The 15,194-nt window shown below is 42.1% G+C and overlaps 1 protein-coding gene across 2 annotated transcripts in view; it reads left to right on the top strand.

Moving 5' to 3' along the window:
- Window positions 1-14,924, top strand: part of PSEN1 (presenilin 1) — an 89,706-nt gene extending 74,782 nt beyond the window's left edge. The window contains exons 10-12 of one of the 2 annotated variants that reach the window (XM_005666340.3): window positions 2,624-2,794; window positions 9,712-9,830; window positions 11,392-14,924. In XM_005666340.3, coding sequence (XP_005666397.1) covers window positions 2,624-2,794; window positions 9,712-9,830; window positions 11,392-11,547 — 446 coding nt within the window. In that variant the 3' untranslated portion in view covers window positions 11,548-14,924. 2 annotated transcript variants of the gene reach the window in all.

Consider the following 15,194-nt stretch of genomic DNA (forward strand, 5'->3'; position numbering starts at 1 on the left):
CACGAGTTAGGAGGAGTTGTAATTTGAAAGAGTTAAGGAATAACAGCACAATATCAACCGTCAAAAATAAAGGAAACTTTAAAAAAAAAAGAAAAACAAAGGGCTAATCTTAGGAGGAAGCTGGCAAACAGAGGCAGAGTAAAGATTGCTCAAAGAAGAAAAGGGGACTTAACTGAGGTGCTGTTTGTCAGAAAAGGAAGTTTAGGTTTTTTTGTTTTGTTTTGTTTTGGTCTTTTGTCTTTTTAGGGCCGCACCTGAGGCATATGGAGGTTCCCAGGCCAGGGGTCAAATCAGAGCTACAGGTGCCGACCTACACCACGGCCACAGCAACACAGGATCCAATCCGTATCTGTGACCTACACCACAGCTCACGGCAATGCTGGACCTTGAGCGAGGCCAGGAATCGAACCATACATTAGCCATGATGAGGAACTCTGAGGTTAGGTTTTATAGAGCCAAGAAAACTGCTGATTTAGCGTTTGGGTAACTACCAGGAGGACACTTTCAACTAGGAATTCATATTTGGGACCCACAGGTATTAGGCCCATTCTACAGTGAGCAAAGCAGCAGAACAGGGTGGCATTTAGACCAAAGTAGGCCTAGCAGAGAAGTGGGAAATATAGGAACAGTTGCTGCAAGGCTGGTTATTGTGTTAACCTGTGTTAAGCTAAAGAAAATTGAAAGGCTAGTTGTCTGTGAGTCTGTTATGTTTATGTGTATATATACACACATACATATGCATAGAAGTGTGGTTTCAGTACATCAGGATTTTATTCTTTTGACAAATGGTTTTTTTTTCCCTTTTTTTGGAAGTTCCCAGACCTTGGGGTTGCATTGGAGCTGCAGCTGCCAGCCTACGCCACAGCCACAGCAACACCAGATCTGAGCTACATCTGCAACCTACACCACAGCTCACAGCAACGCCAGATCCTTAACCCACTGATCGAGGTCAGGGATTGAACCCCCATCCTCATGGATACTAGTCAGATTCTTAACCTGCTGAGCCACAATGGGAACTCCTTCTTTGGATAAATGTTGATTGAGCACCTGACTGTGTGCCTGGTATTTTGGTAGGCACTGGGGATATATATCACTGAACAAGATATCCTGCTCCCGTGGGGCTTATACGGGGACACACATGTTCAACATTCGGTTTGTGATAAGCACTGCAAGGGAGAAGTGTTAAGTTGCTGTGAAAGTTTGCAGTAGAGGAAGTCATTTACTCTGGAAAGTCAGGAAGGCTTCCCTGAGGAAGTGGTAATAGGAGATGGGCAGCTGAAGAGTGGGAAAAGAGCTTTCTAGAAGAGGAAGCATCGTGGGCAAGGGCCTTGAAGTGAGGAGCAGCTGGATGACCCGTGGGGCTCTCAGTGGGAATGCAGTTGGTGCAGTGGGTTAAGAATCTGACTGCGGTGGCTCAGGTTGCTGCGGAGGTGCGGATTGAATCCTCAGCCCAGCCCAGTAGGTTAAAGGATCCGGTGTTGCTGCAGCTTCGGTGTAGGTCGCACCTGTGGCTCAGATTGAATCCCTGGTCCAGAAACTTCCATATGCCACGGGTGTGGCCATTAAAAAAAAAAAAAAAAATGCAAGCCTCTTTCAGAAAAAAGTCATGTAAGTGAGAGGCCTGAAGTAGGCAAGCTTCATTTATTCATAGTAAATTGATAAATATATATGAACATGTATGACTTTTATAAAAAATAAATGAAAAAGAAAAGTATTATCAACTTATTTATTTTTGATGTGTGGAAGTTTCTCAGAGCAATCATGGTATGTTCACAGTTTTCAGTCATACTGAGTCATTGTAACGGAATGACTGGCCCATAAAAAAATTCACTCGCTCCTCCCCAGCCCCCAGAGTGGTTTATTATTATTATAACTTAGTCACTGAAGCCTGCGGTGAGTGCCGTCAGTTAGTGAGTGCTGTCAGCCACAGAGATCAGAAGAAATGTATTCTCTCACATGTCCAGAAGTCTTGAGATATAGGACTTTGTATGGCTGATTTTATGATTCATTGATACTATCAAGGGCCCAAGTTCTTTCTGCCTTCCTGCTCTGCCAGCCTTCGATAGGGGCTTGGTCCTCCGCCCACTGCTCCTCTTGGTCATAAGATGACAGTTGCAGTTTCAGGCATCATATCCAGATAAGAAAACATCCAGGGGAGGAAAGGGGCCATTTAGTGTCTTCCTTCCTTCTTAAAGAGTGAGAAAAATTTTCCCCCAAATTGTCAGCAGACTTTGCCTCACCACAGGTCAGCTGGTACCACCCCCACAGCCATAGAGCTTTCCTTGTGGAGAGGGGTGGTGGGATGACCACGCTTAGCTTGGGTGGGTCAGGATTTAGCACTGGCGTCATGCCTGAGAGGTGGAAGCCTAAGGAAACCGTGCCTCTGCCCTCGGGAGATACGGGGTGGAAGGGCTATTGAGGAAGCAACTGGCGGGCACTGCAGCAGCCCATGATTTGTGGTTGAAGAGCCAGCTAACCCAACTAGCTACAGTGACAAGTAATTATTGTTCCCATGCAATTTTCTTAAAGGTATTAAGAAATTTTTCTGAATATTTTTTTAAAAAAGCAAAAAAAAAATTTTTTTTCTAAATAGTATAGCTGTGATTTCCACTTTCTCTTGAAGGCACAGGTGAATCACAAGACTCTGTGACAGAGAGTGATGATGGTGGCTTCAGTGAAGAGTGGGAAGCCCAGAGGGACAGTCGCCTGGGACCTCATCACTCTACAGCTGAGTCACGATCTGCTGTACAGGATCTTTCCAGAAGCATCCCAGCCACTGAGGACCCAGAAGAAAGTATGTGCATTTCTCTACATTGGAAAGTCATGGATTCCTTTGGGTGCTGCATTATCAAACTCTCCCAAAATGAAATGAATCTAAGTGTCACAGTCTAATTCTTTTTTTTTTTTTTTTTTTTTTGTCTTTTTAGGGTGGCCACAGCCATGGCATATGGAGGTTCCCAGCCTAGGGGTTGCATCAGAGCTATAGCCGCCAGCCTACATCACAGCCACAGCAACTGGGGATCTGAGCTGCGTCTGCCACCTACACCACAGCTCATGGCAATGCTGGATGCACTGAGCGAGGCCAGGGATCAAACCCCAGTCCTCATGGATACTAGTCAGGTTCATTGACCACTGAGCCACAACGGGAGCTCCTTAAAATTATTTTTTAAAGTTGACAAAAACAAAAGAGTAGGAGACCTAGAACTGTTAGCAAGTAGCAATAAAATAACTAGCATCCAATCTCAGTATTAGCACTTGGCAGTGGAATACTGTTAATTCTTTATGTCTAACGTCTAACATAAGCAGTTTCCATTGCTGTGATTTTACTTGTTTGGCTGGGGCATATTTTGAGTGAATAAGTCAAAGAAGCTGTTTAAAGAAAACAAATTCCTAAGCGACATGAGTTTTCTTTGGTTTTATATACTGATTCAGTCAGTCTCTTCTGCTTATAGAATATAGCTTACTGCTTCAATAAGTGCCTGAAGAACAAAACTAGTGGTTACTTCTTCATTTCCTAAGTAACTCTGTTTTAATTTGGCTAACAAAATGTCTACATGTCTCTCTCCATTAAAATGAATTCTGTGAAGTATAAGAATAGTATTTGACATAATATTACTATTATTTAAACAAACATAAGCCAGAGTTCGTGGCTCAGTGGTTAACAAATCCGACTAGGAACCATGAGGTTGCAGGATCCAGCGTTGCCATGAGCTGTGGTGTAGGCTGGTGGCTACAGCTCCGATTCGACCCCTAGCCTGGGAACCTCCATATGCTGTGGGAGTGGCCCTAGAAAAGGCAAAAAGACAAAAAACAAACAAAAAAACATAAGCCCTTCAATCAAAAAAATGTGTGACTGGGAGTTCCCTTCGTGGCGCAGTGGTTAACGAATCCGACTAGGAACCATGAAGTTTCGGGTTTGATCCCTGGCCTTGCTCAGTGGGTTGAGGATCCGGCATTGCCGTGAGCTCTGGTGTAGGTTGCAGATGCGGCTCGGATCCCACGTTGCTGTGGCTCTGGCGTAGGCTGGTTGCTACAGCTCTGATTCGACCCCTAGCCTGGGAACCTCCATATGCCGAGGGAGGCGGCCCTAGAAAAGGCAAAAAGACAAGAAAAAAAAAAAGTGTGACCATAATTTTAAGCTGATTCACATTATTTTTGTTGATTTTTTGATGCCTTTATTGTGATGTAATTCACATACTGTGCTTGAAGTGGTGGCATTAGTATATGCATGGAATTGTTCAACTATCACCAACCACAGCTAATTTTAGAACGTTTTCATCACTCCAGAAAGAAACCCCATACTCCTTAACTGTCACCTCTCCAGTCCCTCTCATTTAAAATTACAATGCAATAATTTTTATTACACTCACAGAGTTGTGCAGCCATCACTGCAGGCTAATGTTAGAACATTTGCATCACCTCAGGAAGAAACCCTGTACCCATTCGCCTCTGTGCTCCCAACAGCGACTAATACACTCTCTTGATAGATTTGCCTGTTCTGGACATTTGGTATAAATGAAACACATATGGTTCTTTGTTCTAATTTCTCTCGCTTAGCATGATATTTTCAGGTTTCATCTATTTGTAGCATGTATTAGTACTTGGTTTCCTTTTTATAGCCAAATATTCCATTGTATGGATATATCACATTTATCTTCTATCAGTTAATAGACAGCTAAATTGTTTCCATTTGGGGCTGTTATACATGCTGTTGCTGTGAACATTTTTGTACATGTTTTTGTGTGGATACGTGTTTTTATATCTCTTGGGCGTATACCTAGAGTAGAATTGCTGAATCATATAGTCATTTTGAGGACCTGCCAGACTGTTTTCCAAAGTGTCTTCAGCATTTTACATTCCCACCAGCAATGTGTGTATGTTCCAGTTTTTCCACATCCTCTCCAACACTTGTTATTATCTGTCTTTTTTTTATTATAATCATTCTAGTGGGTATAAAGTAGTAGCTCATTATGTTTTTGATTTGCATTTCCTTGATGGCTAATGATGTCGAATATCCGTTTGGGTGCTTATTAGCCATTTATATATTTTCCTTGGAGAACTATCTATTCAGGTCCTTAGCCCATTTTAAAATTTTATCATTTTTTTATTATTGAGTTATAATAATTCTTTGTGTATTCTCTAGATACAAGTCTTATCAGATAAATGCAAAATTTTTCTCCTGTGTTATTTTTATTTATTTGTTTGTTTGTGTTTTAGGGCTACAGGTACAGCATTTGGAAGTTCCCAGCCTAGGTGTTGAGTCAGCCAGTGACCTATACCACAGCTCAGCTCTCAGCAATGCTGGATCCTTAACCCACTGAATGAGCCAGGGATTGAACACACATCCTCATGGATACTAATTGGGCTTGTTGCCACTGAGCCACAATGGGAACTTCCTCCTGTGTTATTTTTAAAAGTTCATTTCTGTAGCATTTTTTTCTGAAAAACTTAGTTTCTTGTAGTTAGTTTCTTACAGCACTTAATATTTGGGATCAAGTCTTTATAAGACTGTCAGTTGTTTAGCCTCTGTGTGTGTCAAGAACTTTTCCTGTATTCTATTTAACTCTGACGCCAACCTTGTGAAATAACTCCATAACCCCCATCTTATAGCTGAGGAATTAGAGGATTAAAGAAGTTAATCAACTTGCCTTGGATCGCACAAGTACCTAAAAAATAGAGTTGGGCTCTTCAGCACCCCTGAAACTAGTGAAAATATTCATCAGTCTGAGAAGGTTGGCAAGTTAAAGGATAACTGCCTGTGTAATTCATAGCATTGGATTTCATGGGTCAAATGTTTATTTTTTCCTCTAAGGAAGACTTCACTCTGGCCTCTATGATTTAAAAAGAACATTGGTTTCTCAGTAAGATGTTATCTATCGACTCGACTTTTTTCTTCTGCACATGTGAAGCAGACCGTGCTTCTCAGGGCCCTCAGCCCCAGTCTTCCGGGAGTTGTTTCTTTCACCCTGGCAATAAAATCTTTTTAGGACCGAGATCAAACTTCAGGAAATAGTTACTTAACAACCAGAAAGGGGAAAGCCATTTGCAGAGCTTTATGGGTTACTGTTGGATTCCTAAGTCAAAACATAGTTTTGAATCCATAGTTTAGCCCTTGCTTGATTGTATCATTTTGAAAAGAACTTGAAAGGTTAAAAAGTAATGTTTGACAACAGAAAATCTAGGGCTTTGCATTTCTGTGTAAGTTTGAGGATCAGCTTGTCAATTTCTACAAGCCAATCCTAAAATTTATTTGGAAACGTAAAGAATTTAGAATATCTAAAACAGTTTTGAAAGAGAAGAAAAATTTGGTGTACTTAATATCTATCTTTACTCTAAAGCCACAATAATCAAGACAGGCAGGAGGACAGGCATGTAAGAAATAAACCTTTACATTTATGGTCATGATTTTTTACAAAGGTGCTAAAATAATTTGGTGGGGAAGGATATACTCTTTTCAACAAATGGTGCCTGGACAGCTGGATAGCCACATGCAACACCATTACCCACACAATCAAAAATTAACTCAAAATGGGTCATAAACTGAAATGTAAGTGGTAAAACTATAAAACTCGTAGAAGAAAACGTAGGAGAAAAACTTCATGACCTTGGGTTGGGCAAAGAGTTCCTTAACACAGCACTGTTTCATAGAAGAAAAAAATTGATAGATTGGACTCCATCAAAATTAAAAACTTTCACACTTCAAAAGATGCCATTAAGAGAACAGAGAGTTGTACACCCGTGTTTATAGCATTGTTCATAATAGCCGTGAGATGGAAGCAACCTAAGTGTCCATTGACAGATGACTGGATAAACAAAATGTAGCAGCTTTAAAAAGGAAGAAAAGGGAGTTCCCATCGAGACTTAGCTGAAACGAATCTTGACTAGTATCCATGAGGATTCAGGTTCCATCCCTGGCCTCGCTCAGTGGGTTAAGGATCCAGCATTGCCATGAGCTGAGCTGTGGTGTAGGTCACAGATACCGCTTGGATCCCTAGTTGCTGTGGCTGTGGCATAGGCTGGTGGCTACAGCTCCGATTCAACCCCTAGCCTAAGAACCTCCACATGCTGAGGGCTCGGCCTTAAAAAAGACCAAAAAAAAAAAAAAAAAAAAAAGGAAGAAAGGAAGTTCCCACACCCGCTGCAAGGTGGATAAGCCAGGACGTTATGCTAAGTGAAATAAGTCAGTTATAATAAGACAAAAGCTGTATGACTCCACTTGAATGAATGAAATACCTAGAGTAGTCAGACCCAAAGACAAGGGAGTTCAGTGGTGGTTTCTAGGGGCTGGTGGGGAGTGGAAGGAGAAACTACTCTTTAATGGATACAGTTTGTTTCGCAGGATGAGAAGAGTTCTGTGGATAGATGGTGGTGATGGTAGCACAATAGTGTGAATGTACTTAATGCTATCAAACTGTGTATTTTACCACAATTAAAAGAAAAAAAAAAGATGGGAAATTCCGCTGTGGTGCAGCTGTGATGCAGGTTGCAACTGTGGTGTGCTAGTTTGATCCCTGGCCTGGGAACATGTCGCAGACATGGCAAAAAAAAAAAGACGAGATAATCATTAAGAAAAGGAAAAGAAGGAGTTCCGTCATGGCTCAGTGGTTAACAAATCCGACTAAGAACCATGAGGTTTCAGGTTTGATCCCTGGCCTCGCTCAGTGGGTTAAGGATCCGACATTGCCATAAGCTGTGGTGTAGGTCACAGACTCGGCTTGGATCTCATGTTCTGTGGCTGTGGTGTAGACCCCTAGCCTGGGAACCTCCATGTGCTGCGAGTGTGGCCCTAGAAAAGACAAAAAGCCCCCCTCCCCCCAAAAAGGAAAGAAGCCATAGAGAAAATATTTGCAAATCATTGCAAGGATTTGTAGTTAGGGTATATGAAGAATGCTTAAACTCCATAATGGGAAGATAACCTATTTAAAAAACAGGGAAATGCTTTGGATAGACATTTCCCCAAAGGAGAAATACCATGGCTAATAAGCACATGAAAAGCTACTCAACATCATGAATCAGAATGGCTGTAATCAGGAAGACTTGGCCACACCAAGTGTGCCTGAAGAGTGAAGAAATTGGAACCCTCATACACTGCTGGTAGGAATATAAACTGGTACAGCCAGCGTGGAGGACAATTTGGCAGTTTCTCAAAAAGCTAAACATAAACTTACCATATAAGCTAGCAGTTCCACGCCTAGGAGTCTTCAAGATAGAAATGAAAAGATGGGGTTCACTGGTGGCTCAGCAGGTTAAGGAGCCTGCATCATCACTGCTGTGGCACAGGTTTGACCCCTGACCAGGGAACTTGCATGCCGCAGGTGTGGCCAAAAAACAATCTTACCACACAAAGATGTGTACACTAATGTCCAAAGCAGCATTATCCATATTATCCAAATCAGCCTAAATGTCCATCAACTGGTAGATGGATAAACAAAATATAGTATATCCGTACAATGGAAAACTATTCATCAGTGAAAAGAACAAACTACAGATACATGCAATATCACGGATAAATACCTCAAAAAATGTTACGTGAAGGAAGCCAGTTACAGAAGACTTCGTCTTGAAAAGAGTCCATTTCTTTTTTTTTTTTCTTTTTAGGGCTGCACCTGTGGCACATGGAGGTTCCCAGGCTAGGGGTCAAACCAGAGCTACAGCTGCCAGCCTACACCACAGCCACAGCAACGTGGGATCCAAGCTGCATCTGCAACCTACACCACAGCTCATGGCAACGCCGGATCCTTAGCCCACTGAGAGAGCGAGGCCAGGGATCAAAACCACGACCTCATGGTTCCTAGTTGGACTTGTTTCCACTGCGCCACGATGGGAACTCCGAAAGAGACCATTTCTATGCAATATCCAGAGAAGGCTGATTTATAGAGATAGGAAGCAGATCAGTGGTTGCTTAGGCCTGGGATGGGAGTGGGGATTAACTGTAAATGGACGTAAGGTGTCTTATTAGGGTGATGGAAAGCTGGTGGATTGTGGTGATGGTTGCACAACTCTAACTTTTTTACAGTCATTGAATTGTATATTTTATAATGGGTGAATTTTATGAAATAAATTATACCTCAGTAAAGCTTTTTTTTTTTTTTTTTTTTTTTAAGGACATGATACCTATCTCATGGGTTCTTGTGAAGATTAGAACAAGTGTGTTAGGTATAAATTAAGCTTTCAATAGGTGACAATTATTATTTATTGTTATTTTTTATATATAACAACAGTATCTACTGTTGAGATCCTGGAGCCAGCCACATACACTTGAAACTCATGTTATAGAAAACAGAAAAAGAAAGGGAAAACCTAGCTGTAGCCTAATTTTTATGATGTCATCTACTGACTTCTTCGTCACCGTAGGATGGAGTGGGGGCACTGATATATATTTTTTTTTTCTTGACTTTTGTCTTTTTAGGGCCGCACCCAGGGCATATGGAGGTTCCCAGGCTAGGGGTTGAATCAAAGCTGTTGCTGCCAGCCTACACCACAGCCACAGCAACATCAGATCCGAGCCTCATCTGTGACGTACACCACAGCTCATGGCAACGCCGGATCCTTAACCCACTGATTGAGGCCAGTGATCCAACCTGCAACCTTGTGGTTCTAGTCGGATTCGTTTCTGCTGCACCAACGTGGGAACTCCGTACTGACATTTTCGAATTGTGAAACCATAGCAAAGAGTGACAGACTTTTATATTTATAATCTTTCCTTTTTAGGGGGAGTAAAACTTGGATTAGGAGATTTCATTTTCTACAGTGTTCTGGTTGGTAAAGCTTCTGCAACAGCCAGTGGAGACTGGAACACAACCATTGCCTGTTTTGTAGCCATATTAATTGTAAGTATACACTGATAAAAACGTGTCCAAACTCCTCATCTCAAAACTCTGATTAAAAGGTAGTCCTTTTAAGGCCAACTAGACCGGGTGTTCCAATCACCTGGAGAGCTTTTTAAAAACACAAACAATTGGACCACACCTGAGTAGTTTTCCATCTGGCTATGTATTAATATCACTGGGAGCTTTTAAAACTGTGCCTCTCTGCCCCAAGACATTATTTGTCTTAATTGTGTATTTTTTTTTTTTAAGTTCCCCAGGAAATTCTGGTAAGTACCTCTGACTAGGAACTTGCTTCAAGCCCGGCAGCGTAGATCATGTCGGGAATTAGCTGTGCTAGATCAGTCTTAAAGGCTAAGCAGAGCCTCACTTAGTCTGAGTTTAGTGGTGGTTTTGAGTTTAAGACTACAACCTACAGCAGACAGTGTTCCGTTGGGCAGCAAGTATGAGACAAGAGGAGCTAACAGTGCATGATCCCATGGAGATTTCGCTTCCAGTGCCACAATGTGAATCTGAAGCCTTTAAAACTATGGTTTAAATAAATAACTCCCAAGATTTCTTCTTTTTTTTTTTTTTTTTTGGTCTTTTTGCCGTTTCTTGGGCCGCTCCCATGGCATATGGAGTTCCCAGGCTAGGGGTCCAGTTGGAGCTGTAGCCACCAGCCTATGCCAGAGTCACAGCAACGTGGATCCCAGCCTTGGCTGCGACCTACACCACAGCTCACGGCAATGCCGGATCCCTAACCTACTGAGCAAGGCCAGGGATCGAACCTGCAACCTCCTGGTTCCTAGTCGGACTCATTAACCACTGACCCACGACAGGAACTCCAGATTTCTTCTTCTTTGACATATATTACAAAGTGAAGCCGGGTGAGAGGTTAGATGAAAGCCTTTACTTATGTATTTGTTTTGTGATTACATTTCTGATTTATGTTGATAATATGACCAGTTAGAATTTTTGTTTATTTCTCTTTTGAGGTTAGTTTTCTGGATGTGTTGTATCTTTTAAGAAAATTTCTTATTCCGGATAAACCTGAAGTGAAGTTCAGCCTCCAGACTTTTTATAGTTAGTATCTCAGTAACTAGGGTAAAAAAATGGACTCTATTATTTGGCTGCTCTGTGTTTACAAGAAAGCAGTATGTGCTTTACACACAAGCTTTGATTGATTTACTCCTTGAGCACCTCTTGTTTCCAAAGGGCATAAAGAATGTTCCTCACCTCTGGGATTTTAGTGAGCCACCCTAAATTTACAGCAGCCAATTCAATAATTTAGGGAGAAATATCAGCATTGTTTAATTGTCTTCACAAATAATTTTACTTATTTTCAGATTCTAGTCCCTACCTAGAATTAGAAGATGAAATAGCAACATTGTATGGATAATGAATCCTTTTCAAGGAAAAATAAATGTTTCCAGATTTAATGAAAATAGTTATTCTAAAATTTAACCTCAAAGGATCATATTCAGTTAACTAAATTAAAACCAAGACTTGTGATTGAGTTAGATTTGCACTAAATACTTGCATAATTATGTTTGCATTTGTGTCTTCCCCCTCTTCTCCACAGGGTTTGTGCCTTACATTACTGCTCCTCGCCATTTTCAAGAAAGCATTGCCAGCTCTTCCAATCTCTATCACCTTTGGGCTTGTTTTCTACTTTGCCACAGATTATCTTGTGCAACCCTTTATGGACCAATTAGCATTCCATCAATTTTATATCTAGCATATTTCCAGTTAGAATCTCATGGATTTTTTCTCCTTTGGCTATAATAAAATCTGGGGAAAGCAAAGGTGATTTTGCTGTGTCCACATCTAACAAAGTCAGGATTCCCAGCTGGACCTTTTTGCAGCTTCCTTCCAAGTCTTCCTGACCACCTGCACTTTTGGGCATTGGAAGGAGGTGTCTACAGAGTGTGGTTTTGAACATATGTCATTGTGATGGACTGAGTCTCTCAGTGCAAAAACTACCAGATTTGAGGGACAAGGACAAGGACAAGTGATGGGCCAAAAAGTCGCTGTGCTCCCACCAGCAGTTTGACCACTGGTCACAGGTGGATTTTACCAACGCTGCAGACTCTCAGGACTATCATTACCAAGAGCTTAAATGAAACGGTTTAAACCAAACAGGACTCTTCATCTTAAACTACATGGTGAAAGTCAACCTAATAAAACCTGTATTGAATTCTGAACCTTCTCGGGAGATCCTATAAGGAGAGCAGGCACCAGCAGCAAAGTGGAAAGATGGAAAGGGGCTCAGACTTTCACTTTCAGACTTTCTTGCTGCAGACTTAACCATTTTTAAATAAGACTTTCTTCTTCCCCCTGAGTCAAGTCAGATGTATAGGTTGATTTTGACAGTTCTTGTTCTCAAGCACTGAAACTCATTACCACCTATGGTGCCATTTCTTCGCAAGGCCAGTCTGAACTTACCTGAGGTTGCTTCTTCTTTAAAAGTCTGGACCTCAGGTTCCAAATTCAGTAACTTCTGGAAATAATGGAACATAATGATTCTCTACCACCCGTAGGTAAATTCCAGGTTTCCCACCGAATTCCTAATTTGTAGGCATACCTGTAGGTTCACTTGCCCCCATGTGCCTCTCTTGTTCCCTCTCTCTCCCTTCACTCCCCTCCAAGGCACTTCTGTACAGTGAATATGGCAGCTCTGTTGTGGGAGCAGACGGTCCAGTTATTCTAGGATTTTGCTCTTTGTGTGGTACAGAGAACGTGTCATGAATCAGTGCTCTTGGCCTTGCTGTTGCCATTTCTTCAACAGCAAATACAATGTGTGCCCAAAGACAGTAGAATTAAAGAAGAGTAAAATGGCTGTTGAAGCACTTTCTGTCCGGTTTTTCTTTTCTTTTTTTAAGGAAAAAAAAAAAAAATCAAAACTACAACCCATTGTCTCTGACAGTAAGTCAGAATTTAACCAATAGCCGAAAGCTGGAGGTGTATGCAGTTTATGATGGAGAAGGCCGTTCGCTCAGCTGTGAGAGAACCGAGACTCAGGAGGGGAACCAGCTGCCAGGAGAGGGGAGCAGGGGCCCCCAACAGCCAGTGGAGAGGATGAGCTCATGTCCTGTTGGCAGCTGTTTAGGAGGGCATCCAAGTGATTCCTCACAATGGGTGGTTTGTGTTTTCCCTTCCGCCTTACCTTTCGTCTCAATGTACCTTTGTGTGGATTGGGCCACAGAGTTCAGGCCCTGCACAGTTCGGCTGGATAATGCACAAAGCCGAGCAGCCGCCTGTGGGCACGTGGCACCTCTGAATGAAGCTTTGCCAGGCACACCCCTTCTTCACCACGGACAGCCCTCAGCCATGGTCATCAGACTGTGAGCCTTTGTGAGAAGCCTCCTGTGGCTTCTCTTCCCCCTGTGGCTGAAGAGAGGCCAGCTTTCCCTCTGTTTCCCGCTGCTTTCTCTCCAGCCATCATTTGATCTGGTCTGGGGTTCTCCTTGCCATGTGGAGTATGTGTTTTCTGTCATGGATTGTTTCTCATAAGAAGCTAACTTAGGAGTAATGTGCTGGTCCTAACCTGTGTATAAGAACTGCCTCATATTAGGCTGTGGGAACTGCAGGAAAAATAAGAGCTATGTGAAGAAAGTGGGGCTTGAAGTAAGTTCTCTCTTTTTTTCATTCAGCCCCTTTCCAAGAATCTCTCTCTCTCTCCTCATGTAAGTGACACTGGGTATTGTCTTCTAGAAAGACGTGTGGTTCAATACAACAAAGCCACCTGAACTCCAATTTGTGGTTTGAAGCAGTCTTGAAGGGAGCCCTGATCTAGAATAGTTTGTGTGAGGGTCCCAAACGTGCTGTGTCATGGAGGCTTTATCTCTGAAGAGGCTGTGTGGCGTGTGTGATCAGCTTTAAATGCATCCTATGTGTTACTGTCCTACGAGAAGTATTGCATCAGACCTGTTGCTTTCTCCAAGATGGAGCCATGTCTCAGCATAGACACAGTGTATTTCCTTAAACCACCAGTTTCAGATGCAGAAACTTTCCTTCAAACCTTCTTTTCACTTGTTCCTGAAATATCCAAATGCTAGTCTTCCACCATGAAAAAATAGATTGTTACCAGAGAAAACTATAGCAATTCCACTGAGGATGTGTCCTCATGGGGCCGGTGGGGGGTGGGGGGTGGGGGGGAGCCCGGCAGAACAAATGATAAAGCATGACCATCTGACCTGCTTTTAAAAAAGGGAGAGGACAGTAGGAAAAAGGACGCCCACGGGTGTCTGGATCTGACTGGCCTACAGAAAAATACAGAGTGTTTACATGCAGAATGTTGCCACAAACTGGCCTATGGAAATACCAACCATATTTGGAAGATTCGTGGAATTTTTTCTGAAGAAGAAGGGCTGGCTTCTCCCTTTGATTCTCATCAAGTTAGTGTGTGGTCCTTGGATCACAGTTCTCTCTATAAATGACCAGATTTCTTGCTCAGAAAAAAATTTTTCTAAGAAACTTTTTCTTTCTTAAAAGAAAATTGTTAAGTGAAGAGTTTATTGATTGCACTACAGAAGCAACAGCTAATGAGGGGATGGTTTTAATTTTTAAACTCCTGGATCTCCTTTTTTTTTTTTAAGTGTTCCTTGGTTTTAAAAAAACTCGACTTCCATAACAGATGTCCAAACACATAATATGTTTAGTACTTGGCCTCAAAAACTTGACGTATGTACATGTCTTGATCATCATTTGCAGAATGTGAGACAGAAGTTAAACCACCACCTTAGATCTTCCAGGTCACACATCTCGAGGAGCCCTCTGATCCTGATCCCCAGTGCCTGGCCTTGCTTATTCACTCATTCACAATCTAGCCCTGAAGAAAAAGAGGTCCGAAACCACTATGGAAATTTTCGCCAATGTCTTCCATGTTCTTAGCATGGTGCTGGAGTCTAACGAGGCAAAGATGAACGAGATGCATCTTCAGAGTGTAGCTTAGTCCCTTTTTTTCTGCTATCTTTAACTTCCCAAAATATTGGATGCTTGTCAATACCCCCTTTTCATGGTTACTGTTATGAGGGCTTTAAAATTGATGATATAAAGATGACTTGATTCTTCGTGAAACCAATCCTTTCAGTAAATTACTCCTTTTTCTCTAAATCTGCTTTTGGGTTGTTTATAAAAAACTGTCTGAGGAGTTCCTTGGTGGCTCAGTTAAGGATCTGTCATTGTCACTGCTGTGGCTTTGGTGGCTGCTGTGGCACAGGTTTGATCCCCGGCCTGGGAATTTCCACATGCTGTGGGTACAGCCAAAAAAAAAAGAAAACTTGCCTGAGGTGCCATTCTTCTCACTTCCAAGGGTACCCCAAATGCTGAGGTTGGGAAGAGACTTGAAAACTGGATGTTTGATTCAATTTTGCCCTGGGATGA

The sequence above is a fragment of the Sus scrofa genome, chromosome 7 (genome assembly GCF_000003025.6).
Source record: "Sus scrofa isolate TJ Tabasco breed Duroc chromosome 7, Sscrofa11.1, whole genome shotgun sequence".
Classification (NCBI taxonomy): Eukaryota; Metazoa; Chordata; class Mammalia; order Artiodactyla; family Suidae; genus Sus; species Sus scrofa.